This window comes from Myotis brandtii, unplaced genomic scaffold (genome assembly GCF_000412655.1).
Source record: "Myotis brandtii unplaced genomic scaffold, ASM41265v1 scaffold504, whole genome shotgun sequence".
NCBI lineage: Eukaryota > Metazoa > Chordata > Mammalia > Chiroptera > Vespertilionidae > Myotis > Myotis brandtii.
In genome coordinates this window covers 355,655-383,002 of record NW_005369217.1, presented here as the reverse complement: position 1 = coordinate 383,002, position 27,348 = coordinate 355,655, and the positions used below count along the sequence as shown (strand labels likewise).

At 50.1% G+C, this 27,348-nt stretch overlaps 1 protein-coding gene across 4 annotated transcripts in view; it reads right to left on the bottom strand.

The window, feature by feature from the left end:
• TEAD4 (TEA domain family member 4) overlaps positions 1–27,348 on the bottom strand; it is a 65,569-nt gene that overhangs the window by 12,167 nt on the left and 26,054 nt on the right. For 2 of the 4 annotated variants that reach the window (XM_014548346.1, XM_005877037.2), the window contains exons 3-9: positions 15,477–15,541; positions 14,952–15,014; positions 12,172–12,300; positions 11,026–11,069; positions 10,455–10,510; positions 8,293–8,432; positions 7,089–7,262 (exon numbers count right to left, since the gene is read on the bottom strand). In XM_014548346.1, coding sequence (XP_014403832.1) covers positions 7,089–7,262; positions 8,293–8,432; positions 10,455–10,510; positions 11,026–11,069; positions 12,172–12,300; positions 14,952–15,014; positions 15,477–15,541 — 671 coding nt within the window. The remainder of the gene's footprint in view (positions 1–7,088; positions 7,263–8,292; positions 8,433–10,454; positions 10,511–11,025; positions 11,070–12,171; positions 12,301–14,951; positions 15,015–15,476; positions 15,542–27,348) is intronic. The other 2 variants (XM_014548347.1, XM_014548348.1) reach the window with 1 other exon arrangement.

Below are 27,348 nucleotides of genomic sequence, written 5' to 3'. Positions count from 1 at the left end.
ATGCAAATTGACCCTAACAGCAGAACGACTGGGAATGACTGGTCACTATGACACACACTGACCACCAGGGGGCAGATGCTCAATGCAGGAGCTGCCCTTTGGTGGTCAGTACGCTCCCACAGGGGGAGCTCTGTTCAGCCACAAGCCAGGCTGACGGCTGCCAGTACAAGGATTATAGATATTTGAGAAAACCCTCCAACTTGAAAGACATTCCTTTAATATCTCCCGCCTCCTCAGCAGCGCTAATGATGTCTGACTGAAGCTTAGGCCTGCTCCCCGCTGGCAAGTGGACATCCCCCAAGGGCTCCTGGGCTGCCAGAGGGATGTCTGACTGCCAGCTTAGGCCCAATCCCCCCAGGGAGCGGGCCTAAGCCAGCAGGTGGTCATCCCCCGAGGGGTCCCAGACTGCAAGAGGGCACAAACTGGACTGAGGGACCCCCCCAAATGCACAAATTTTTGTGCACCGGGCCTCTAGTCTATATATATAAAAGCCTAAGTGACCATTAAGACCAGTCGACCAAACGACCGGTCAACCAGTCACTATGATGCACACTGACCACCAGGGAGCAGCACTCAATGCAGGAGCTGACCCCTGGTGGTCAGTGCACTCCCACAGCCAACCTCCTGCAGCCAACCAACCTCCCGCAGTCCCTCCCCCCGGCCGGCTGGCCAACCTCCTGTGGTCCCTCCCCCCAGCAGGCCCCCATCGGCCCCAATCGTGGGCCATGCTGAGAGACCCCACCCATGCATGAATTCATGCAATGGGTTGCTACTAAGTTCATAAAAAGACAAATAATCCAACTGAAAGATAGGCAAAGGCATCAAAGAGACATTTCTCCAAAGAAGATATATATATATGAATGCAATAATCACAGAGAATGTCAAGTGTTGGGGAGGATGGGGACAACCTGGGATCCTTGAATGCTGCTGGTGAGAATGTAAAATGGTGCAGCCACTTTAGAAGACAGTCTTGCAGTTCTTCAATAAGATAAGCATAGAGTTACTATGTGACCCAGCAATTCCAGAAGTAAGTATATACTCAAGAGAAATGAAAACATTATGCTACACAAAAGCTTGTACAGAAATGTTCATAGCAACATCTATAATAAAAGCGTAATATGCAAATCGACCAAATGGCTGAACAGTGGAACGACAGTCCAGATGACCTTCCAGGCAACCTTCTGGACCAGTGGTCAGCAAACTCATTAGTCAACAGAGCAAAATATCAACAGAACAACGATTGAAATTTCTTTTGATAGCCAAATGTTTTAAACTTAAACTATATAGGTAGGTACATTGTTATTAACTTAATTAGGGTACTCCTAAGGCTTAGGAAGAGCCACACTCAAAGGGCCAAAGAGCAGCATGTGGCTCGCGAGCCGCAGTTTGCAGACAACGGTTCTGGATGAAGCCGGGGCTGCGAGGGCCGAGGCAGCTGGGGCTGCGAAGGCCTACCCTTGCACGAATTTCATAATAACCAAAAGGTGGAAACTACCAAATGGTCATCAACTGATGCATAGATAAACAAAACAAAATGCAATATATTCTTACAATGGAATATTATTCAGCCTTGCAAAAGAATGAAGTACTAATACCTACTACAATATAGCTGAACCTTCATTTATGCTAAGTGAAAGAAGCCAGATGCAAAACACATTTTGTATGATTCCATGTATATGAAATGTCCCAAAAAGGCAAAGGTATAGAAAAATAGAAAGTAGATAAATGGTTGCCTAGAGCAGATGAGAGATGATGGCTCAAGGGTACAGGTTTGCTTCTGGGGTGATGAAAATGTTCTAAAACTCACTGCCTGCACAGCTCTGTGACTATACTAAAACCAATGAATTGAGCACTTCAAGTGGGTGAATTGTATGGTAAGTGAATTCTATGAAAATAAAGCTGTTTTAAAAAAATATGGGCCAAAAAACATGGCCAAGGATTATAGATATTTGAGAAAACCCTCCAACTTGAAAGACAGAGACCAAAACAGACAGGAAAAAAGGATTAAAGGGAGACAAAGACAAAAAAAGGAAGAAGAAAACATTAAAAAAATTTTTTTCACTTCATATTCCCAGAAATATAAGAGAAAAACTGTATCTATCCAACAAGACCAGGATATAATCAAAGAACCAAAAGGAGCTCTTAAAAATTAAAAGGTTTATGGTCAACATTCAACATTGGACAGGTGTGGCAGAGAATGCCACCATATCTCATTCATCTAATTCATCCTGAAGTGTGCAATGTGTCATGACCACTAAGAAAGAGAAATCCATCAATTGAACCCTGATTTTATTTGGCAATTTACTCAACTAAGAGTACATTTCCCTGGCTCCTTGTTAGCTAGGCGCAACACACAGCTAATTAAGTGTTGTGAGGACTTCCAGGAAGGCTCCTGGAAGGGAACTAAGCGGGCTTCCTCCCTCCTGATGCCTGGAATATGGGTGTGACGGCTGGACTCCAGCAGCCACCACCGTGAGGACAGAGGCCAGGCACTGAGGACACAGGGAGCGGTCAGCTCCTGGTGATTTAGGGAAGTGCTGGACCTGCCCTGGGCAGCCTACCTCCAAACTTACTTTACCTGAAAGAAAAACAAATTATTTATTTATGCCACTGTTACTTTGGGTTTTATGTAATATGCACTTAGATATACTCTTAACTAATTCAGAAGAATTAGAAGAAAGGGTTAAGGAAATCTTTAAGAAAATGAATTTGAAAATAAAGAAGTGATAAAAATCATAGAGGATAAGTCCAGGAGATCCAACATCAGATTAATAGGAGTGCCTGGAAAAGAACAGAAAGAAAAAGAGGGAAAGAAATTGTCACAGAAATAATACAAGTTTATTATACAATAATAATACAATAATGAAATTTCCAAAATTAAGAGATGCTAACCTCATGATTAAAAGTGTCTAACAAGTGTCAGGCTCAAAAATAGGAAGCAAAATAACACAAAAGCTCATCAATGTAAAATGTAAGAACATAAGGGATATGCCCTGGCCAGTGTGGCTCAGTTGGTTAGAGCATCATCCCATGCACTGAAAGGTTGCCAGTTGGATTCCGGGTCAGTGCACATCCCCAGGTTGCAGGTTCGATCTCTAGTCAGGGTGCATGTTTCTCCCTTCTCCCCCCCACCCCCGCCCTCTCTCTCTATAAAATATCAATAAAAATATATTAAAAAAAATAAACAAAAACATAAGGGATAGAGAAGAAATGCAAAACTTCTAGAGACCAAAAAAAAGACACCCCACAAGTTACACAACAAAGGACAGCAGACTACACACTGTTAGAGGACAATGGAACAATGCATTAAAAAATTATTCTTTTTTGTTGTTGTTAATCCTCACCCAAGGATATTTTTTTCCATTGATTTTTAGAGAGTGGAAGGGAGGGAGGAAGGAAGGAGATGGAGAGAGAGAGAGAGAAACATCAACGTGAGAGACAGACATTGATTTAGGTTGCCTCCCGAATGCTCCCTGACCAGGGCCTGGGATCAAACCTGCAACCCAGGTACATGCCCTTGACCAGGAATCGCACCCATGACCCTCTGGTGCACAGGTAGATGCTATAATCACTGAGCTATCGGCTAAGGCCAAAAAATGATTCTTGAAAATCATTTCTAGTGAAAATGATTTATGATTTAGATTCTATACCCAATCTATCAATCAAGTACGAAACTGACGTTTTAAACAAAGACTTAGAAAATGTACCTATCACGCTACCTTTCCTTAGGAAGGTACTAGAGAATGTGTCCCAGCAAATGAGGAGGACACCTAAACAGAGAGAAATGAGCCCTAGGAAACTGCAGATCTAGGAATGCTTCAGTAAAAAAGGTATCAAGCCCAGTAGGCATGACTCAGTGGTTGAGCGTCGACCTATGAACCATGAAGTCAGGGTTCGATTCCCGATCAGAGCACATACCTAGGTTGATGGCTCGATCCCCAGTATAGGGTACAGGAGGTAGCCAATCAATGATTCTCTCTCATCATTGATGTTTCTATCTCTCTCTCCCTCTCCCTTCCTCTCTGAAATCAATAAAAATATTTGAAAAAAATTTTTATATGGTAGTTATAATGGAACAATATGTAACATTTTAATAATAGGTTCATTTAAAAATATGGAAGTGAGCCCTGACTGGTTTGGCTTAGTGGTTAGAATGTCAGTCCAGAGGGTTGAGAGTTCAATTCCCGGTCAAGGGCATGTACCTAGGTTGCAGGTTCCTCAGCTCCGGTAGGGGCAAGTGCTGGAGGCAAACAATCGATGTGTCTCTCTCATGTTAACACATCTCTCCCTCTCCCCCTCTTCCCTCCCTTTCACTCTCTCTCTAGAAATCAATGGAAAAAATATCCTCGGGTGAGGATTTAAAAAAATTTGAAAATATGCAAGTGAGAAAGCCATTGATTTGTAGGAAAAAAACAAAAAGCTGTACTAGAAATAAAATTAATCACAATATATTTCTTGGCTTTGACTAAATTGTGTAACTTATTAGATATAATACGGGGATGATGACGTCCTGGCCTAGTAATTCAGTTGGTTGGAGCATGGTGATGATAGGCCAAGACTGTGGGTTCGATCCCCGGTCAGGGCACATAATAATGAATACTATATAATAAAAGCATAATATGCAAATCGAGTGAACGGCAGAATGACCAGTCAGCGGGGGCGGGGCCAGTGAGCAGGCAGCACCAGGCCAGCCAAGGATCGTGCCAGAGGGCAGAGGGAGGGAACGGCAAGGGGGGGCGGTGACCAGCGGCAGCAGAGGGGCGATGGCGGGGGGTGGCCAGCAACCTCCCCTGATTGGCCAGCCCGGTCGCCTCCCACAGAGAGAGGCCAGACTGCGGCTTAGGCCCGCTCCCCGCCTAAGCCATCAGTAGGACATCCCCTGAGGACTCCTGGACTGTGAGAGGGCGCAGGCTGGGCTGAGGGGACCCCCCACCCCCGCCACCCAGTGCATGACTTTTTGTGCACCGGGCCTCTAGTATATAAATAAGTGGAACAGCAAATTGATGTTTCTCTTTCTCTCTGTCTCTGTCTCTCCCTCCCTCCCTTCCCCTCTCTCAGCTACTTTTTTTCTGACATAAGAATAAATATCTTGGTTGTGACATCCAGGTATGTCAGTATAAGCTTATTATTTAGAATTAAGGAGATAAAGCCAGAATAAACAGTGAACATTTACAGCAACTGCCTCTGGGGATTGGGATTGGGGAGAAGTGGGACAAGAATTGTTGCATTTCATTGTAAGCCTCTTGGTATTAAACAATATAACATGAACATGCATTAATTTAAAAGTAAGGTAAAAGTAAAATAAATGATTACCTGTTTTTCATCCCAGGATAGATTAAAACCCAAACTTCTGATGATCAGGGCCTCCCAGGATCTAACACCTTTGCAGTTTCATTTCTGTTATCCCCTCATACATCTGTACCTAGGACTTTCCCTCCAGAGCCCACTTCCTTATGCCTTCCCCAGGCTGCAATAGCCTTTCCCCATCCCTGCCTAATAGATCTTCCCACCCTAAAGGCTCAGGTCCACCTGCCTTCCTGCTCCCGGAGCAAGCTGTCTCGCAGAGTGCAAAAGCTAAGCACCTGAAAGATCAGGGCCGTGGGTCTCAGTTCCAGCACCTGCCTCTCTGGAGAGAGCCAGCCCCAAGGGTTTGTTGTGAATGAAAGCTAGACTAGGAGTCCAGCCAGGGCCCGGTAAGCCACCTAGAAATGTATACTGTATAAAATTTAGTGTGCATAAGCCTATTTCTGTGAAAAGTAAAGCTTTCAGATAATCAAAGTGTTCTGGGACCTTATAAAGGATACGAAACCTTGAGCTGTCTCTGGGTGTTAACAAGGGTGCTAGGCAGAGGAATGTGGGAGGAGCCGCTCAGGCCTTGTGTCAGTGCCCTGAAACTATTCAAAGGCTCCAATCACAAACCAGAGGATTTCCTGCACTTCCTCACTGCTGGCTTAGTTTGCACTTGTCTGACTCTTCCCTGCATCCCTTTTCTTTTTTTAAAAAAAATATATTTTTATTGATTTCAGAGCGGGAGGGAGAGGAAGAAACATCAACGATGAGGGAGAATCATTAATCGGCTGCCTCCTGCACACCCCACACTGGGGACCAAGCCCACAACCCGAGCATGTGCCCTGACCAGGAATCAAACTGTGACCTCCTGGTTCATAGGTCGATGCTCAACCACTGAGCCATGCCAGCTGGGCTCTACATCCCTTTTCTGTGTGTACTGGGCCCCTCAGAAGCAAGCTCTAGAGCAGGTATTAATTATGCCTCCTAGTCTTGAAGAAGATGGTTTGAAAGGATGGAACTCTACCCACATAACATCTGTCCAGGGGCGAGCGGAAGTGAGCAGCAGGGACCAAGTCCACAGGCTGAACTGTTTGTAAAGTTAGGTGAGTGTTTCTTCTGGGGTGACCTTTCCTAGCCCTACAGCCTTCTTCTCTAAGCCCTGTCCTTGGAGATGAGCTTTTAGGGACCAACTGCTCTGCTCCAGGCCCTACAACCAACTCAGAACTTGCCATTCAAAGCAGGTGACTAGGGGGTTCACGTTGGCTCTTCACCTACCCCTCAGTATCTCCTGCAAGTCTTCCAGTACTATATCCTTCTAAAGGCTGTTCTTGTGCCAGGCGTGGATGCCATTGCCATGGCTTAGCAAAGGACCTCGTGCCGTGGCTGGTTTGGTTCAGTGGATGGAGCGTCAGCCTGCGGACTGAAGGATCCCAGGTTCGATTCCAGTCAAGGGCACATGCCCGGGTTGCAGGCTCCATCCCCAGTAGGGGGCATGCATGAGGTGGCCGAATGATGATTCTCTCTCATCACTGATGTTGCTATCTCTCTCTCCCTCTCCCTTCCTCTCTGAAATCAATAAAAGTGTATTTAAAAAAAGAAAAGGGCCTCGTACTAGCCCAGCTCTCCAGCCCCACTGGCCCAACTCCCAGGCTCAGCCATCGATGCTCGCTCCTCCCCTTCTCACTGGCCCTGTGCTCCTCAAGTTTCCACCACGACAGGAACACCAGATGCCACTCTCCCTCTTTTCTCCTCTTTCATCAACGTGCTGGGGGTAGGGTGGAAGTCTATCGAGGGCTTACCCAGAACTTCACGAGAAAAAAGGCATTGGAAGGTCCCCGTTCAAAGAGCTCCTTGAGTCCACCCTTTTTCTCTGGGAACTTGTCATAGATCTGGCGGATGTCCACGGCTTCAAGGTAGGGGTCACTGTAGCTTGGGCTTGACTGGCCAATGTGTACGAACAGGTGCTTGTTGTACTGTGGAGAGAACAGCCGGTCTGAGGGAGAGGCAGGGGTAGCAGGGCAGACAAAACGGACCAGAGCTCAGATCCCAGCCATGTGACCGGGAGTGAGTAATCTCACCTCTCTGGACTGCAGTTTCCCCACTGGTAAAATGGAGACAAAGGACTGACTATAAAGCAAAATTAATGGTATACAGCATCTGGTGGGGTGTCTGGCACCCAGTAGGTGCTCAATAAATTGTAGCTATTATTTGCATTATTTGTAGTCCTGCCTCTGCCATGAACTGTCTTTAGGCAAGTCTTTTTCTATCTTTGGGCCTCTGTTATTTCACAGAGATCAGACCACTGACTTAGAGATGTTTTCAAATTGTGTTCCACTCGTGGAGACAGGGCTGGGTGCCTCTGTTGCTACAACCAAATGAAATCTACTTTTGTTGCACACAGTGGTCTTCTGAGTAGGAGCTTGTTTGACTAATGAGTCCCTCAGCTAAAAGACAAGTTGGGAATGTCAAAGTGAGAGGGCCACAAAGTCCCTGTTGGCCCAGCCTCCTCCACGTGCTACTCTGACTTTTGCAGGTGACACTGATCCCCTAGGAACAAGCCGCTGAAGGGGGATGTGGGTCAGAGCCATAGGGAAAGGATGGGACAGCCTGGGCGTGAGGCTGGGATGAGCAGTTCACTGGGAGGAAAGAGAACATGGAGGGAAGAATAGAGGTCAGGGAGGGAGCAGGAAAGGGAGAGGACCTGAGAGAATGGACATGGAGCAAAGAAACCGTGGTGGGGGATTTGGGATGGGAGCAATAGCTACACAGGGAGAGAGGGAAGGTGAAGTGAGGAAAGAAGAGGGAGGTGGCTTGAGGAAGGAAAGGAAAAGGGGAAGAGGTTCAAGGGAAGGAAAGGCTGCAAAGAAATGAGGAACCTAAATTCAAGCCCATAGCTGAGCGGGGCAGGATTGGGCTAGGAAGCCAGAAGCAGGTGATACAAGAGCTGGAGAAGGTGGGGGAGCTCCAGGGTGAAAGAGCAGCCAGACAGGGACCAGGACCTACCGTGTCAGGGTCTTGCTGCTGCTCCAGGAAGGCAGAGAACTCCAGCATCCAGAGCTTGGAGCTGGCCACGCTGCGGCCCTGCCACGGGGGTGCTGGGGGCGCTGAGGGCGATGGGGCGGCTCCTGAAGGAGACTCAAACCCTGCAGGCAGTGGGAGAGGCACATGTGAGCCTGTTCACACACGCCCTCCCTGCCGACAGCCTCTGTGAGGACCCCAGGCCCACCGGTGAGACCATGCTAGCAAGGGAATCACCAATCTCCCCTCAATGGGCTCTGACAGGGGTGGTGGAGGGCTCAGCCTGCCTGGTACAACTCAATCCCCCTTGCCACACACTCCAGAGAGATTGCATGCCTGCTGGACCGAAAGGGCTTCCAGGGCAGGCTCTGCTGGGTTCTCGCCCTCAAGGAGCTTCTGGTCCAGCGGAGCTATCAGACCATCATTAACCACAATGACGTAGCCCTGCGAGAAGAGAACGTCTCCTGTGGGATTCCCTGCTGTCGCTCCAGCACCGAGCAGTGCCTGGCCCAGGATAGGCACTGTGATACAGGTCTGCAGTAAAGGAAGTCATGAATGGGATTACAATTGACAAGGTATACACTCAGCACCAAAGAGGAGCTCCTAGTCCAACTTGGGGTGGTTGGAAAAGGTTTTTCCAAACGCGACGCTTGAAAGAAGTTATGATGTAGAAGTAGACGGCAATTAGTGAAGCCAGGGAAAGGGCGTTCCGGGCAGAGGACACAGCAGAGGCAAAGGTCTGGGGGCTGTGAGATGCTCCATGAGTTTGGAAACTCAAGTCTGTGGTAGAACTGCAGAGAAGGATGGGTTTGTACCAGGGGCAGGAACAAGGCTGAAGAGATGGGCTGGGCGAAGAAGTGTGAATTTTAGCCTAAGGGTTTGGGAAAGGGACAGGATTTTACATGAGCAGGGCAGGGAAATGCTCGGATCTGCATTTCTGAAAGACCCTATTCCCGTTTGGAGGAGGACTGGCAGGGCGGGCAAGGCAGACAGAAGCACAGTCCTGCGGGGTCTAAACTAAGTGCAGTGGAGGGAAGAGGAGGGCACAGACGGACTTGAAGCAAGGACAAGCCCAGGCCTTGGAGACTGACGGACGAGAGAGCAACGAGGCTGCCCAGAAGGCACTAGTGTTCCTTCCAGGCTGGGAGTCAGAGGAAGGGAGGCCCCATGTGCTGAGGTCCAAGGAGGGAGATGGAGAAGAAATGGTAATCAGAGGGGTGGCTGGAAGGCCGAGCTGGACAGACACATTAGCCTGTGCTTAAAGCATCAGCTGAGTCATTCATTCATTTGTTCAAGCATGCTTCCCGAGGAACTGCTGAGTGCCGGCAGGACAGGATACTGGAGGAGGTGGACAAATCAGCCACACAGATGACCACAGTCAGATGCTAGGTGGGGGTGCAGAGTGCTCAGGCGCCAACAGCAGGGCGCCTAATCTGGGGTGGGGGGTGGGTGCCTGAGCCACAGCACTGAGGCAGGGAGGGTGGTGGTGGCGGGAGAGGGAAGGAGAGGGGAGAAAGATGAGGTTTAACAGAGGAGCCCTGCAAATCCTACCAGTTCACATTGTATCCTGACGGCACCAGAGCCATTATAGGGTTCCACGCCTAGAAGCAACATGCTGAAATGGGTGCTTTAAAAAGATGACGAGGGGGATTACAGGGTGAAGAGAGGAGACTGGAGACCTGGAGCCAGTTAAGCGGCCACCGCAGTAATCCAGGCAAGATCTAGGAGGCCGGAGCAAGCACAGCGAGGCCAGTGAGGCAAGGACAGGGGAGGGGAGACTGCACAGGGCTGGGAGGACCGCAGGCGGCAGCCCCTAGAGCAGGAAAGGCCAGGCAGAATGTGGGCAGCAGCTACTCCCAAGCCAGAAAAGGTGCTGAGGGCGAGGATCCTGTCTTGCCCTGCCGAGTGGAACATGGTGAGGGACCCTCATGAGAAAGACGCAAGGACAGAGCTGGTCACCTGAGCAGTGCAAGGGGGTGAGCTCCTGTGCTGGCCCAGCTGCTGGACCTGCGCCTGCTCCGGGCCTCTTCCCAGGAAGGGTTCCCTCTGCTAGTAAGGGTTCCCTTTCCAGCTGCCAGGCACCTGGGACCTGGAGGCGGGAGCTGCAGGGGTTCGACAGGTGAGGGAGCTGTTCACTGCAGACCCACCTGGCAGAGGCAGCGAAGGCTGGACAGTGTAGGTTTGTTGAGAGAAAGGTTTCACACTGCGGGAGGGGAGAGAGGAGGTGTAAGCCCTGGGCAGGATGCAGCCCCAGAGCCTCAAGCAGCGTCCATCGCTCTCTGTGTGGCAGGCCTGGTGGCCTGGTCATCAGTGGCCTTGGTGGGCTTTGGCCTCCCACTTCCTCTCCTGCCAGCTCCCTCATGTTTCAGGGTTGATCCACAGAAGCAGCATGTCTACTGAAAAACCCATCCCTCTCTTACCCCTCCCTCCCAGGCCAGCCAGAGCCCTGGTTCCTAGCCTACTTCCCTTGGGGTCCCAACCCCTGGCCCTGCTACCCCATGGACAGACTGGTGTTTTGGCAAAAGCCACCACAGGGTGTCCACAGTGTAGACTGAGCTGCTGTCTGAGAGCAGGAGAGCTGGATCCCCAAGCTCAAGGCCGTAATAAAAGGTAGACCCCAAACTGTAGCCCTGTCCCACCCTGCGGCCCAGGCTCAACCTCTTGAGTTTATGCACTCCAGTTCAGTTCAGGGAGCAGCTGGTAGCAGGCCATACTCACTCGTGGGATGTTCCGGCTTGGCCCGGCAAAGCTCCTTGCCAAAACTGAGGAGGCAAAAAGCATAGAGTCAGCATAGCCCATGTGCACAAGGGCCCTGGTGTAGGGAGACGGTGCTGTGGCCTCAGCTGGAAGGTGAGCTGGAGCCTGGACCAGTGGGTGCAGGGAGAGAGTTACTGCTACTGTCTAGAGCTTGGCTATAGCAGCATCCCAGTGTGTCTCAAGGCACTCTAGTCTCTGGACACGCTCTGCTGACACGGTGCTCCCTGGGAGAAGCACCCAGCTTGGTAAACAGCATCTCGTATTCCTCCATGAGAGAGAGATCCACAGTGCACAGCAGCACGTAAGGCTGTGAACAGTCCTACTGTCAGGAAACCAAGGCAGTTCTAAGTGCCCCAAACTTACTTATGCATAGAATCACTTTGTGTCATATCTATTTAAACATTCTGTGGACTAATGCTCTCTGGAACACCCTCTGAAAAATGATAAACATGAGCTGCACCGAGCCCAGGACAGGGCTGTCACTGCCTCTACGGCGGCTCTTGAAGACCCATTTAGTCCCTACGGCCAAGAAAACCCTGTGAGGACACAGCCCTGGAAAGGAGGAGCCTTTCAGGACCATTCCGAAAGTGTGAGCCACCTGGCCATGGCTGAGAGGCCAGTTCTTAGGCTGAAACATTTAAAATTTGAACAGGAGTTTGTTGATGGACATCAGCCCTGCAGCTGGAAGGAGTGGGGACCCGAGGGCAGAGTGGGCACCAGGCAAAGTGGCAGGGCCACTCAGGGTCACGCTGGTGCTGCACCAGAGCCCCAGCTTCAGCCCCTGTCCCCCAGCTTCAGCTTCCCCTTTTGTCCATTAGGCCAACTCTGTAGAGCTTCTTGGGTGGTCAGCTAATGGGGGCGACTCTGTCCCTTGTGAAAGGTCTGCTGTGTTCCTGCCAATACCCCCAGGAAGGTAGTTCCAATACCAGCTGAGCTGCCACCCAGCATGGCCCGTCGGTCCTTGGTCCCTCCTTCCCCCTGGCTCGCCTGGCCTGATAGGACTCAAGCAGGAGAAATTTGGTCTGGCCAGTGCTCTGGCTCTGCAGAAGGGGGAGGAGCGAGAAGGAGAGGCTGGTTTGGCCTCTGGCTCCAGGCAGCCCCACTTACCCCTGAGACTGCTGGGCAGCCAGGGCCCCGGGCGAGGGCCATTTTACTGTGGAAGGCTGTGGCGGAGATGATCTGGGCGGACGACATAGCAGCCATGCTCTGCAGGGCCTTGTCCTTAGCTGCCTGATCCTGGGGGAAGACAGTGGAGGGGAGGGCCTCAGCAGCGGCGAGGCGAGGCAGGGAGGGCTTATGGTCAGGGAAGCTGTCCCACTCTCCGTGGCCAGAGCCCTGGACTAGGCAGGCCCCAGGGAACAGGCTTATGTCCTTGCAAAGCTATTACTTTGCTTTGTGACTCTGAGCAAGTCACGTGGTTTCTTGGATCAGTTTCTTCATCTGTCAAAGAGGCACAATACTTGCCCTGCCTATTTGACTAGCACTTAAAGAGACTTTGAAGACCAATCCGTTTACAAACCATGGACCTGAGAACAGGGACCTTTTATTTATGTATTTACTTATTTTTCAGACTAAAAAACAACTTTTTATTAAAGTATAGGTGGCATACAATAGTATATTAATTTCAGATGTACAAAATAGTGACTTGACACTTACATACCTTACAATACGATCTCCACACTAAGTCTAGTAACCATCCGCCATGATGCAAAGTTACCATACTATTACTGACTATATTCCTGTGCTGTACATTACATTCCTGTGGTTTATCTATTTTATAACTGGAAGTTTGTGCTACTTATTCGCCTTCACCTTTTCTACCCTCCCTCCTCCCCTCTGGCGACTACAAGTTGAGAATAGGAACCTTTCAGTTCTTGCTCATCCCCACACCACTGGTGGCTGGGGAGGCACCTGGCTTACAGCAGATGATACATAATTCTGTCGGATCCCCCTTGAATGAGCAGGGGGTCGTCCTTGGTCACGTGGGCTGTTTGAAGGCACGGACAGTCTCCTGTGACCCCACCTGTCTCAATCCTGCCCTGTGGGGCCCCCCCAGCATGCCCTGCCCTTTACAGGTCAGGATGTAAACACTGGCTGTATGCCCTCCATGGGCCCAACCTGAAGAATGGACTCACCTGCACAGGCTCTGAACAGATAAGCACTTACGACTCTGCTAATAATACTAACAGTACTAATAATGCTTTTTACCCTCACCTGAGGGTATGCTTATCGGGTACTACCTTGCCTAACCCTGTCATTTACAGATGGGGAGACTGGATGGGGCTCAGGAAGGGGCAGTGATTCCCCTCAGCTCATGCAGCACAAGGCAGAGTCAGGCCAGACCAAGCCTGAAACCCAGAGGGTTTCTACCTGACCTTGCTCTGAAACCCCTTTGAGAATATGATGAAATCCTCAGACCAATCTCCACCTAAGTGTGAAAATCTGCATATTATTTAAGGGGCTCGTGGCTCCCTGATGTCTGCCCAGTGGTTGTCCCTAGGTCCCAAGTGAGAGCCTGTGGACAAGGAGAGGTGCAATTCCTCTAAGCAAATGTGAGCCGCACAGCCAGGCCCCAATGGAACTAAAAGTTCCCCTAAATGACTCTAAACAGAACACTGGAAAGTCTGTTCCCAACTCTGGTCCCCGCCCAGGGTCCCAGTGAGTCAGAGGCAGACCAGAGGGGGAAACAAGGGGCAAGCTGGGCTCCAGGACCCTCAGGGTGGCCTGGAGGGGCATGTGCCAGCCTGAGAGGGAGGCATGAACAGCTGAGGCCCAGCCAGCTGTCCAGGGACAGAGGGGGTGGGGGACAGCTGGGCTGATGGCAGGAGGAAAAAGCTGAGAGGCAGTAGGGTGTGGCTTCCTAGGCGTCCCCACCCACTCATTCAGAACCTCCAGAGTCGGGATCATGAACTACTGGGCCACACAGGACCTTCAAGGTCATGTAGTCCAGGGCTTTTAAACTGGATTCTGAGGTACTTTGGGGTTCAAGAGCCATGGGCATGAGAGGTGAATAGAAAAAGGGAGTCTCTGGCCTCTGGTCTGTTCCTCACCAACCTAGCATTGACCCGAGCAGCTCCTTTAATAACAAATTGGGGTGATATTTGGGGGAAACAAAACCAAAGGGACTTACACTGCTTTACAAAAATTGTTTGTAAACTGCTGGTCTTAGTCTAATGCCCCCAAATGTTATTAGCTCTTCTTACCAAGTGGCTAGAGAGGCTTAACACCTCCATGCAATGCTTCCTCCTAGTATTCACCAAAAGGGCCCCCTGGCCAGGGTCCGAGAGGCCTGAGTCCTGTGGGGAGCAGGGCCGCCCCGAGGGGAATGCTGCCAGCAGCTGGCCCTCCACAGAACAGTCACCTGTCACTCAAGGAGGGGCTGGTCCAGGGAGGGGAAGGAACTGCCAGTCCCAGAGAGCAGGGCGTGGGAAGGAATTCCACCTGCTCCCACAGCAGCATCCCAACCACCCACAGCAATGCCTCCCATGCCTGACCACCCTGCAGGCACCAGCTGATGGCACTAGCCACGGGGCTCTAGGAGGCTTCAAGGAGTGGGGTCTGGAGGGCGTTCTGCTGTGATCTGGTGAGGGCACTGCCCCTGGGGGAAGGGGGCACAGCAGGAGACTGACCTGTGGCCCCAGGATGCTGTGGAGCCTGGCAGTCGCACACATGGCTCTAAGGTCAAGTGTCCCTCCTTGTGTGGATAGGAGAGGTTACAGGCTGAATCCCACTCTCACCAATACCAAGAAGCATGCTGGCTCCACACACAAGCACCAGCCCCTAAACACAAAGGGAAGCCTTTTCCCGCTGGAAAAAGAGCCTCAACTTCCCGACACGGCCCCATCTGTGCCCTAGGCCCTTCCTCCCACAACTGCCATGGGCCTTACCTTTAGCTTGGCCTGGATCTCACGGGCTTTGCGACGAGCCAGCACCTGGATGTGGCTGGAGACCTATGGCAAGAAGAGAAGGCTCCTGACCCTACTTCCCAGACAGCCTAGCTCCCCATCCTGGATCCCAGACCCTCAGCCCTCCATGGGCCTCAATCCACTTCTGTGGACTAAAGGAGTAAATGGATGCATGAATGAATGAAAGGGTCAGTCAATGAGGGGCCTTCAGTCCTCTAATCCACAGTTGGGAAATAAATAAAAGTGCAGTTCCAGTGCTTTGCTTTCTATTCTCTGGTGTCTTGGAGAAGGATGGGGAGGGGGCTGCTGATTCCCCAGAACACGAGGGATGGCAGCAGGGACGACAGGGAAAATGAACTGTCCGTGGGACACCAAAAAGAGACAACCTATCCAAGCTGGTCCCACTGAGAGCCCACACTTAGTCCTGAGGAGGACCTGGCCCACCTTGGGAGCAGGCTGGTGCTGGGGTGCCTGCCCAGGGACCCATACCCATCTCCCAGGGCCCACCTGCTTCCTGGTGCGGGTCTTCCCTGTCCGGAGCTTGATGTAACGAGCAATCAGCTCATTCCGACCTGTGGAGAAACAAAGAGCCATCAGTGGGAGGAGAAGGACAAAAGGCAGGCAAATGAGGTGTCTGAGAGGTCCCTTCTGGCACCCTCTGCCCACCTTGAGTGGGTACCTGGGGTGAGGACTATGCAAATTCCCTCTTGCCATCCTTGGATCCCAGGGATCTCCCAGCAGCAAGAGGAAGCTGAGGCCTTGCTGGTGGGCTGGTCACCTGAGAACAAGGAGGTGCCAGGGCCATGGCCTCCTGCTGGATGCACAGCTTGAGGCGCCCTCTCGGAGCCTCCTCCTTATCACGAGGCCACCTCACCTCTGCCCATGGCAGCCTGACAGCTGCCTCTCTGCTTCCACTTCTCCTGGGCCTTCTGCACATTTGAGAGACTGCAAGGAAGTGCCTGGGCCTTGGCCCTTTCCCTGTGCAACTCCCACAGTTCCTACCAGCTCCATAAATGCACAGGCCCTTACATGATGTCCTGTCTGTGTGAAGCAGGGAGCCTGGGGGAAATAAGTGCTGACACACTGACTATCCCCAGAGGAGATCTAAGGCCAACTCAGATAAACAAACCCAGGCCAACCACACTTCCACTCCATGGTTTTGAGGAGACCTGTCAAAACAGGTCTACATCCTAGAGGCTGATGCTGTATCTGAGAGACCCAGGAAAAATGCCCTGTTATCATAAATGAGATCATGAAAAGGGGTTCCCTGGGTCAAAGAACTCACCACCTAGCTGGGGAGAGACATGGTCTACACAATAGCTCCAGCTCATGCTACAGACAGTCAACATGCAGTGTGCTCTGAGAGCGAGTGGTCAGTTCAGGCTGGGTGGTCAGGTGAGCGTTCAGCTGGACCTTGACCACTGGGAGGATTAGACCATAAAGAAGGGCATTAGGTTGGGGACAGGGAGGGAGAGAGGGTTTGAGCGGCAGCTATCACTTCCTTGCTTCAACTCTGGGGCCAGAAGGCCCAGCCACCAGCCTGCTCTGCCCTGCTGGGCTCGCTGAGCCTGGAGGGCTGTGGCTGAGTAAGGAAGCTGCTGATGCAGGGGGAGAGGCAGGACGAGTGGGCTATCTGCCACCTGGGTTGTAAGAAGAGAGCACAGCCAAGGCCACGCTGGCCCCCCAGCTGACCTTTCCCCACTGCCAAGGCTGAATTAAGAGGCCACCCTCAGGAGGTCTCGTCTGCCAGAAGAACTGGCTGGCCTGGAAGCACCGGTCTGTCTGTGTCAGGGGGAGAGGGGAGGGAAGGACCAGGCCCTGGGGACACCACCCTGTGGGCTGGCTGGTCTGTACCTAAAACCGAGATCCAGCAAGATGTCTCTTCTCAAAGCTTTCCAGGGACAGGAATTCCACAGGCTCCTTGGGCAGTCCAGTGAACGTCCCACCCTATGTCTCACTAGAGCACTCACGCTGCAGTTAAGAAATGTTTTCCTTCACTGGCAAGAGAGCTAAGTCATCCCACTGGGGACTGAAAACGGGTCACAGAACTGGGAGTTGGGAGCCAGGCTCCAGCCCAGCAGCCCCACACATGAGCTATGGGACCTCCACACGTCGGTTTCCTCTATGGACCTTCAACTGCCTTCTCTCTTTAAATCTAGGCCCTTTAAAGGATTTCCCACCAGACTTTCCAACCAAATTTTTAGAGACTTAGGAAACTGACGTTAACGTTGGCTTAACGTTAAACTGAGCTCTCTATAGCTCAGTTCCCTTTTCTGTAAAATGAATGTAAAATGCTTCAGGCCCCTGTAAGCAGTCTAATTCAGAGACCAGTCCAGGGGTAAGGAAAAGAGTGGGGCAAAGAGAAGGTTCCTGAGAGTTGGGAGGTTAGTTGCAGTGCTGAAGGATGTGGTGTTGAGAAGAACAAGCTGGAGTCTTGGGGTTGGTGGGAAGCTGGAGGGATGGGGAAGGCAGGGGACACTAGCTTGGAGACCATCTGGGGTATAGTTCTAGTGCTGCTTCTCTAGCCCACACCTTGTACACAGGGAGCAGCTTATCAATTCTCTATCTTTTCCTGTTAAATTCCCAACACCTCCAAGGAAGGAGCCACATCTCCATTCAGGTCTACGTCTCCAATACCTGGCATGTATTTGTCAAATGGATGAAGAGATGAGTCCACTCGCGAATCAGGAAGGCTCTATCTGAAGATAACTATATCTAGAATCCACCACTCCTTATACCTCACCCTGCCTGGTCCAGGGCCCCCCACTCCTGCCCTCCTGCCCACTTTCTGGCATGGACTGTGATGAAAGCCTTCTACCTGAATGCCCTGATCCCAGTCTATTCTCAACACAGTGGCCAGGGATCCTGAGGCTCAAACACTTTCCAATGGCTTACCATGTCCCACAGATTAAAAGTGTCTAAGCCCCTACAATGTCCTGGAAGCCCCCACACGATGTGTCCACCTGGTTCCCAGCTCAGCCCCTCTCTGATCTCATGCCACCCACCATCGGGTCTCCTCGCTGTTCCTGCAACATGCCAGGCCCACTCCCACCTCAGGGCTTTTGTGCATCCTGTGCTCTGTCCCAGAGACCCACATGTCCTTGATGGCTTCTTTGCTCAGATGCCACTGTCTTGGGGACACCTTCCCTGAAGACCCCACTGAAAGCTGAGACCACCTCCTGCTCACCCTGTATGCTCCAGGTTTCACTTATCTCCATAGCGCCTTCTAACATACCACGTGATCGATATACTCATTTAGAGCACTGTCCACCCCCACTCCCATGGGAGGAAAGCTCCTAGAACAGGGACTTTTGTCTGTTTATTTACTTATTTATACTCTACACCAACCAGGTCAAACTCGCGGCCCAGCCAATATAACAATATATAAGAAACATTTTAATAAAAATTCTGTAACTCGCCCTAACTGGTTTGGCTCAGTGGATAGAGCGTTGGCCTGGGGACTCAAGGGTTCCAGGTTCGATTCCGGTCAAGGGCATGTACCTTGGTTGCGGGCACATACCCAGTAGGGAGTGTGCAGGAGGCAGCTGATCGATGTTTCTCTCTCATTGATGTTTCTAACTCTCTATCCCTCTCCCTTCCTCTCTGTAAAAAATCAATAAAATATATTAAAAAAAATTCCGTAACTTAATTTTTACAATATCCTGTTATACATAATCCTATCTAATAAAGAGGTAATATGCAAATTGACCATCACTCCAACACACAAGATGGCTGCCCCCCATGTGGTCAAAGACTGCCGGCAGGGGAGGGCAGTTGTAGCGATCAGGCCAGCAGAGGAGGGCAGTTGGGGGGAACCGGGCCTGCAGGGGAGGGCATTTAGGGGCAATCGGGCTGGCAGGGGAGCATTTAGGCAGCAATCAGGCTGGCAGGGGAGTGGTTAGGGGGTGATCAGGCAGGTGAGCGGTTGGGAGCCAGCAGTCCTGGATTGGGGTCCCAGATTGGAGAGGGTGCAGGCTGGTCTGAGGGAAACACACACCCCCCGTGCATGAATTTCATGCACTGAGCCTCTAGTTATTAATAACGAACTACAATGTTTGCTCATGACTGATTACTATAATCCTGTTGCATTCATTTCCCTTACGCACAGACACACCATTTCTCTCCACTAATACTAGCAGTGAATATCTTAGCAGCCGATTGCCACGTCATTAGTCTTGTACTGACTTGTTTGGTGTGAGCAACCAGAAATATTTTGCTTTTGGAGAACAAGAAAAATAGGTTTATTTGCATTATGCTTATTAATTTGTGCAGTTATTCAGTGTCTAGTAAGTTAATATTCAAGAAAAAATATTAATTTTTATTAAAATGTTCTATTCTTTTGTTAATGATTACTCATTTATTTCAGCCCTTTGTATTCAGCATGTCTCTATCGAAATAAACCTACGTTTCTATGCAAATTGAAGCTTTTGTTTTTTTGTGGCCCACCTAAACTTAAACTTAAGAATGCTAATGTTGCTAAGTGTGTGAAAGAAACAATGATCACAGGCAGTTGAAGAGGCAGAAAAACTGTTGTTGATTTGGATAAAGGGAAAGCAGTTAGCCAGTGACAGCCATTTCTGAGGCTGTGATATATGAGCAAGCAAAGATGCTGCATGCTGACCTGAAAGGTGCCCCCCCCCGCCCAGGTCCAAGTGCTGAACGTGATTCCTTTAAGGCTAATAGGGGGTGATTCAGTAAATTTAAGAAAAGAAGTGTTTATTTATAGATTAAACAGTACATTACACATATATTGTATATAAGAAAGGCTAAAACAGGGAATCATTTGGGGGTCTGGGACAGATTAATTTACATTATTTCTAACGGGAAAAAATGATTTGGTTTTCAAACAAATCACTTCTCGAACAGCCTTCTGGAATGAATTAAGTTTGAGAGCTGAGATTCCACTGTACTTCTGATTAGCCAGACAGAACTTTCAAAGTGCTTTCTTACTCTGGTCTCAGTTGAGTCTCTCCATACAGGAGCAAATCCAATCTAAAAATTGGAAGGCTCTCTTTGAGAAAAAAGAATTTAAAATACAAATACAAAATTAAGTTAAGATCACTTTAGGTTAAGATGGAGATGTTCACTCTGTTGATGGTGCTGATGGCTTCACAGGTGTATACATCTGTCAAAACTTATCAAACTGTCCACTTTAAATATGTATAGTTTAGTGTACATCGACTATACGTCAATAAAACTACTTTACAAGTTAAAAGTAGTTTAGGGATTTGGAAGAGGCCCAGCAAGCATGAGCCTCATTTAACTTCATAGAAAACCCATCTCCTCCCTACAAAAAGGCACACAATTATACCTGTTTGCCAGAAGAGGAAACAGGTCAGAAAATCTCACCCAGACCACCTACCAGCACGTCTAGGACTGACTGCCTGGGTGTGAGCCCTGGCTCAGCCACTGCAAGTGACACAGAGCCTTGCACAGAGAAGATGCTCAGTGAATGGGAACTCCTGGCCCCCCAGAGGTGTCTCCTCTGCAGCTGAGGCGGCCCATGCCCTTCACAGGGGCTGAGACCCTTCCTCCAGACATCCCAGATGACCCGCCTCCTGTGCAAGGAGCCCCAGAACATGAAGACGGAGTCCCACTCAACCCCACAACTACCTCTGCCCTCAGAGTAGCATTCAGGAGCTCTACTACCCGACAGGCCACCTTGACCCTGGGAAAGAGGTCAGCAGTGGGGCCAAGGAGCCAAACCCAAGGGGTCTAAGTCTGGCTGAGCTGGCTGTGAATGTTTCAGATTGTGTTTCTTCCCTCCCTTTCTCTGGAGCTGCACCCTCCGCTCCCTTGTAGGCTCATCTCAGACCGCTTCTATCCAGTCTCATGCTACTTGTTGGAAGCAATGCTAGCAGTTGAGAATGCCCTCCTGGGTGGGATTGAAGTGCTGGGTTTCTGTGGCTATACTGAGCCAAGAGGGACCAAACAGCTTCCTTCCTGCAATCAGAGTTCCTCCAGAGGTCAACCCAGCCATTCTACTGCCTCCAGGCCAGCTGACATCTAATCCAGGCTTAGTTCCTCTCACCCTTGTAATAATAGTAACAATAATGAACATGTATTGAGCACTGACATGTGCCAGGTACGTGTGCAAACAAAGAATGTATATACTCTAACAGCTTTATTTGCACTTGCCCTTTCAATCTTTACAATAGCTTTATGCAGCTGGTATTGTCACCTTCCCTTTACAGACAAGGAACCTGAGGTGCAGAACTTGTTCAAGGTCACAGACCAGCATGTATTTGAGATTCAAACCCATGCAGTCTGGTTCCAGAGTCTGTCTCTTAACTACTGCACAGCATTACTTCTATTTAACATGGGATCGAGGTCTATCTCTTGCAGAAGCAGGGGCTGGACTAGGTGACCCCAGACGGTCTGTCTAGCCCAAGGAAGAATAAACTGAAGCCCATAGAGAGAATATGATTTATTCAATGTCACAGTTTCATAGGGTCCCAGGGGCCACAAAATATCCATTTCTAAGACTTCACAACTATTCCACAATGACGGCTTTTTCCTATGGATGCCCGCCCCTGGCTGGGATGGTAGCTTCCTCTGCAAGACACCATTCTGTTCCTCCTCTCTGTACCGAACCCCAATTCTCTGGGTCTCTGCATGAAGTCAGTCCTTGGTGATGTCTGACTGCCCCTCGCCCTGACCCAGGCCCAAGAGCCTGCCCACCTATTGTCACTCTCTCATGGAGTGTGGTACCCAGAGCTGATGGAAGCCAATGGGCTCTAAGTAATGTAGACATCAAGAAGCCCAGAGAGTCAGGGGTAGAGGCAGAGAGAAGTAGGGAGCATGTACCCAGAGGTAGAGCCCTCAAACCACAGTGAAGGCAGCCAAGAAGAGCAAGGACAGTCAGAAACTAGTAGAAAATCCAGGAGTCAGTGAGAGGGAAAGACACCTGTATCCTGACCCAGCTCTGCCACTAGATGTAAGACCCCGGGCCTTCTCCCCTCTGGTGGGTGAGAGCACATGCTGGGGCAGCAGGAGGCCAGCCTGGACCTTGGTGGAGGCCAGTTGGGCAGCTGAGCATTGCAATGTGGCAGGTGGCTTTGGCCAACCCTAGAGAAGACCTGGGTGGGGCTAGGAAGGACACCCACCAGACTCCGGTCCATCTGTCAGAGGACATGTGTCCAACAATCCCAGCTCACATCCATGGCCCCACCCTACCAGGGTGAGGACTGCCGATGGAGAAGGGAGCCTTGGCCTCCTCACAAGCTGACGGTAGGGTGTTCCCAATGTAGGATCCACAGGTCACCACCACCTTCTCCCAACCTTCTCCACACACCCTGCCAACCACCCCAGGCTTTTCCTCAGCCATATATTACCACTAAAATTGCTATCCCACCTGCAAAATCCTGTCTCAGTCATTTCTTCATCTCTTTTCCTCTGTACTGACTCCCTTTCTATATCAGCCCTCCCTTGCCACAAACATTTTAAATGACATAAAGTAAGTCAAGCGCCTGCCACTTAGCAGAAGGTCAGTAAAGAAAGCTATTACTGTTCATATAGTTAATAAGGTCCTGTTATAACTGATGTTATTTGTCTTCAAAACTGGAATGGGCTGAGAACTTGAGGGCAGGAGCCTCATCACCCAATGAGCTCTCCATCTCACCTCTGCAGACTAGGACGGGGAGGAGGCTGGCCCTTCCTCCACAACCAGCCCAATCCCTATGTCCAGGGATCAGCTGAAGCCATAAACACCTGCAGGAGGAGGAGGCTATTTGTGGAGAAACTTGTGCCTGAAGCCTGAGAAGGCAGTGATTAGGCCTGACATCTGAGCTAGTACCACCATTGTCCCTGGAGGGCTCTGAGGCTCCTGGTGAAATCTTACCCAGGCTTCAAGGCAACCAGCCCAAGCAACTTCCTGGATTCCCCCCCAAGTGGGTGTGCCCACTCCTGCCTCCAAGCCCTGGTCATGGGGTCTGCACCTTTCTCACAGTACTTGTCCAAAGTCACTGAGCTCTTGTCTGACTCCCTCAATCAAATGTGAGCTCCTGAGGGCAGACATGTCCCAGTCAGCTCTATACCCAAGTACCGTTCACTGGGCACCTCTTCTGTGCTCTCCTCCCAGGAGCAGCACTAAAAGGTAGTGTCTTCTTCCAATAAACATGTGAGAAGAACCTCAGCATCACTAATCATTAGGGAAATGCAAATCAAAACCATGAGGCACCACTTCATGCCCACAAGGATGACTCTTTAAAAAAATGGAAAATAATAAGTGTTGACAAGGATGTGTAGAAATTGGAACCCTTCTGCATTGCTGGTAGAATGTAAAATGGTGCAGCCACTGTGGAAGATAGTGTGGCAGTTCCTCAAAAAATTAAAGAATTAGCACACGATCCAGCAATTCCACCTCTAGGTATATACCCAAAAGAACTGAATGCAGAAACTCAGATACCTGTACACCTATGTTCATTGCAACAGTATTCACAACAGCCAAAAGGTAGAAACACCCAAGTGTCCATCAACAGGAAAACAGATAAGCAAAATGTGGTATATCCTTACAACAGAGAATATGATAAAGAATAGACATACGCTACAACACAGATGAACCTTGAAGATATTGTGCTAAGTGAAATAAGTCCAACACAAAAGGACAAATACTGCACAATTCTACTTCTATAAAGTACCTAGAATAGTCAAATTCATAAACAGAAAATCGAACAGAAGTTAAGTTACCAGGCTGCCCTAGCCGGTTTGGCTCAGTGGATTGAGCGTCAGCCTGCGGACTGAACAGTCCCGGGTTTGATCCCCAGTAGGGGGCGTGCAGGAGGCAGCCGATCAAACATGTCTCATCACTGATGTTTCTCTCTCTCTCTCCCTCTACCTTCCTCTCTGAAATCAATAAAAATATATTTTAAAAAAAGAGAAGAAGAAGTTACCAGGCTGGAGGAGAAGGGAAAGGGGATTTAATGTTTAATTAGGTGTGGAGTTTCTGTTGGGGAGCATGAAAGAGTTCTGGAGACAGTTGGTGGTAATGGCAGCTCCACAATGTAAATGTATTTAATGCCACTAAACTTAAAAATGATTAAAATGGTGAAATTTATGTAACGTATATTTTCCCCACAATAAAATAAATAAATATACATCATTATCATCCCCATTTTACCAATGAGGAAACTGGTGCTGAGAACACCTTGCCCACGGTCACACTGGCTACTGGAACAGAGAGCGAACTGGCAGCTCGGCTCACATCATCACGCCTCCAGAAGCACAGGTCCGGGTTCTAAGCCAGAAAGGAGAGCATGGAAGGAGCTGGAAACCGAAGGTGACCAAGCAAAGGGGAGGGGAGGATTCAAGGAACGTGGCGAGGAGGTGGGTAGGGGAGAAGCTCGGCTGCGGCTCCCTGGACCTGTGTCCTATCGTCACAATGACAGGAGCCCCAATTGGGTCCAGTCCCTACTCTACCTCTCATTAGCTGTGTAACACATCCAAAATGAGGATTCCCTTCCCCTCTGGTAGTCCGTTATCACAGTGCTTTGTCCAGCTCTCCCAAAATCACCATGCAAAGTCCCGTCTCTGGGCCAATGCTCATTCCCTTCTGTCTGAGCACACACCTCCCTCCTCTACCAGCTCAAGTGCCACTTCCTTCCATTAAAATTCCCTTTGGTTTAATGGCTGTGTGCAATGTAAGTGTCATTAATTTACTTTCCAAAGATGTTTCTCCTGCCTCTCCCCTTAAACTATGAAATCGTTTAGACCACAGACCTCAGCCCAAGCCTGGTTCAGAGTGGTGGGCACGTGTTAAGAACTGACTGACTGCTAACAGAATGGGCAGTCTAGGCCACAGGCACCTGGTCAAACAAAGGAGAAAGCAAGGAGAAGAGAAGCAGAGAGACATACGGAGAGAGAAGAGTGGCAGAAAGATTTAAGAGCAACAGCCAGGAGGGCAAGAGGCATGGGGGGGGGCAAAAAGGAATGCAGAGGAAGACAGAGCCAACCACAGGCTCTTGCAAGCAGGAAGGAGAAAGCAAGACAGCAGGGCCAAAGCAGAGCTGTTGGAGAGGGAAAGGCAGAGTGTGAGGGCAGATGGAGGAGAGAAGTTGCCCCATGCTCACCTCCCCACACCTGCCCATGGGGCCAGAGGCCAAGGCCTGGCTGAAGGCAGTCAGAATGACCAGCGTGTGTCAGTGCCAGGGCAAGGGTTACACAGTGACAGGGCAAAAATGAAAGCAGCCGTGAATAGGAGAGGGCTAGCAGCCCTGGCCTGGAAGCCGGTCCACAAGTGTGGGAGGCTGGGCTCAGAAATAACAGGCGTTAATCTGTCCTGCGGCTGTGCATGGCATCTGCATGTCTGCCTGGCCATTGACAGTGTGCTTCTCTGGGCGCGCAGGACCAGGGCCGAGAGCAGGCCTTCTCCTGTCCTCAGAGTTGGCAGGTCTAGAACCTTCGTCTGAGCACTCTAGAGTCAGTTTGTCCTGCCGAGCCTTCTTCCTGCTGCTTGTTCTCAGCTCCCACCCCGTGCCCCACCGGCCGCCACCTGGAAAACCGCAGATGGCCTCTAGATGTGGGTGAGTGTAAAGACCAGGGCTCTCCGTTGGCCTGCGGACTGAAGGGTCCCGGGTTCGATTCTGGCCAAGGGCACATGCCCAGGTTGTGGGCTCAATCCCCAGTACGGGGCGTGCAGGAGGCAGCCAATCAATGATTCTCTCTCATTGATGTTTCTGTCTCTCTCTCCCTCTCCCTTCCTCTCTGAAATCAATAAAGAAATATATATATATTTTTTAAAGAAAAATAAAGACCAGGGCTCTCAGGGGCTCGGGCACAGGAGGATCCCCGAAGGGAGATGAGAAGACGGAGGAGAGCAGCCTCAGTGAGATGTTTGAGTCAGCTTGGCAGCTTGGCCCTCTGCCTCTGCCTCCCTGGGGTCCATCCCACACACTGGGCCTGAGCTCAGAGCTATATATACCTCCCAGATGGACGGGAGCCCCTCCACCAACTCCCTGCGCAGTCCTTCCTTGGCCCAGACCTCATGCCAGGTAAGAAGAGATGAGGATAAGCCCACGTCTGGACCCCAGCAGGATCTGTACTCACGTAGGACAGGTGCTGTGGGGGCTGGGTGAGTCAGCAACACTGCCAAGCAGCCTCCAGCCCGTGCCCAGAGCCTGACCCACCTGGGGCTGGGCTAAGCAGAAAGCTAGGCAGGGGAGAAGACAGGAGCAGGTGGGAGGCTTTGTACAGCTCACAAAGGCCACTCAGGGCAATAGGGGAGCACTATATGAGGCAGGAGAACTGGGCTCTAGCCCCGGCTCTCTCGCTTACTACCTCAGAGACTCCGGGATAAACTCTGGCCTCTCTGAGCTTCCCTCTGCATCTGCAAGCAAAGTTTATCATTCCTCCTTCCCTTGAAAACATCAAAGGGATAACTGATATTAGAGGCCACTGAGTGCTCCTGTCTTAGCATAACTACGTGGCTCCTGGGCTCTTTCCTCCTCCCAAGTTAATCTCTGTGCCATCCCCCCACCCTGTGGCCTCCTGGTCTTTCTGCATAGGGGGCACCAACATGGCCAGGACAGTTTGCCAAACACCCCTTTCATCCTGCTCCACCACCACCCCCTTTCTCAACAGCTCTCCTCCTGCCAAACAATTCTAACCCAAGGCCTGTCTGAAGTCCACAGACTTGACTTTACTAAACCCTGGCCCAGTCACCACCATCTGGAGACTGAATATAAAGTCTCTTAACCCAATTCTCTTACAGGTAAAGTGAGAATAGAAATATCTACCCATAAAAACTAAATAAAACTAAGATCCACCCAAATGTCCATCAACAGATGAATGAACAAAACGTGGTCTGTCCATACAATGGAATGTTAGTAAGTAAAACAAGCCAGACACAAAAAGACAAATACTGTATGATTCCTCCTATATGAGGTACCTAAAGCAGTCATATCCACAGAGAAAGAAAGCAGAGTGGTGGGGCTGCCAGGGCTGGGGAAAGGGGTGAGTGAGGAGTTAATATTTAATGGGTACAGAGGTTCAGGGGGGATGATAATAAAGTTCTGGAGGTAGATGGTGGTGATGGTTGCACAACAATGGGGATGTACTTCAATGCCACTGAACTGTACACTAATGGTTAAAAAGGCAAATATTATATACTTTTTGCCACACACACAAAGAAACAGCTCAGCACCCAGAGTCTGGTGCACCATAGCACTCAAATAAATAAACATCTGCTGATTCTGCCACATTCCGCTACCTCCATGGGCCTTCCCAGAGACCTGCAAGCAACCTCAGCTCGTTCCCTTTGCTAAATGCTTCTTGCACACTTGTTTGCCAAACAATTTGTCCCTTTAAAGCACAAAGATGTATCCTGCAAAGAGTCCTATGCACAAGTTATGGCTTTCCATCCAGGGACCCTGACAGCTCTCCA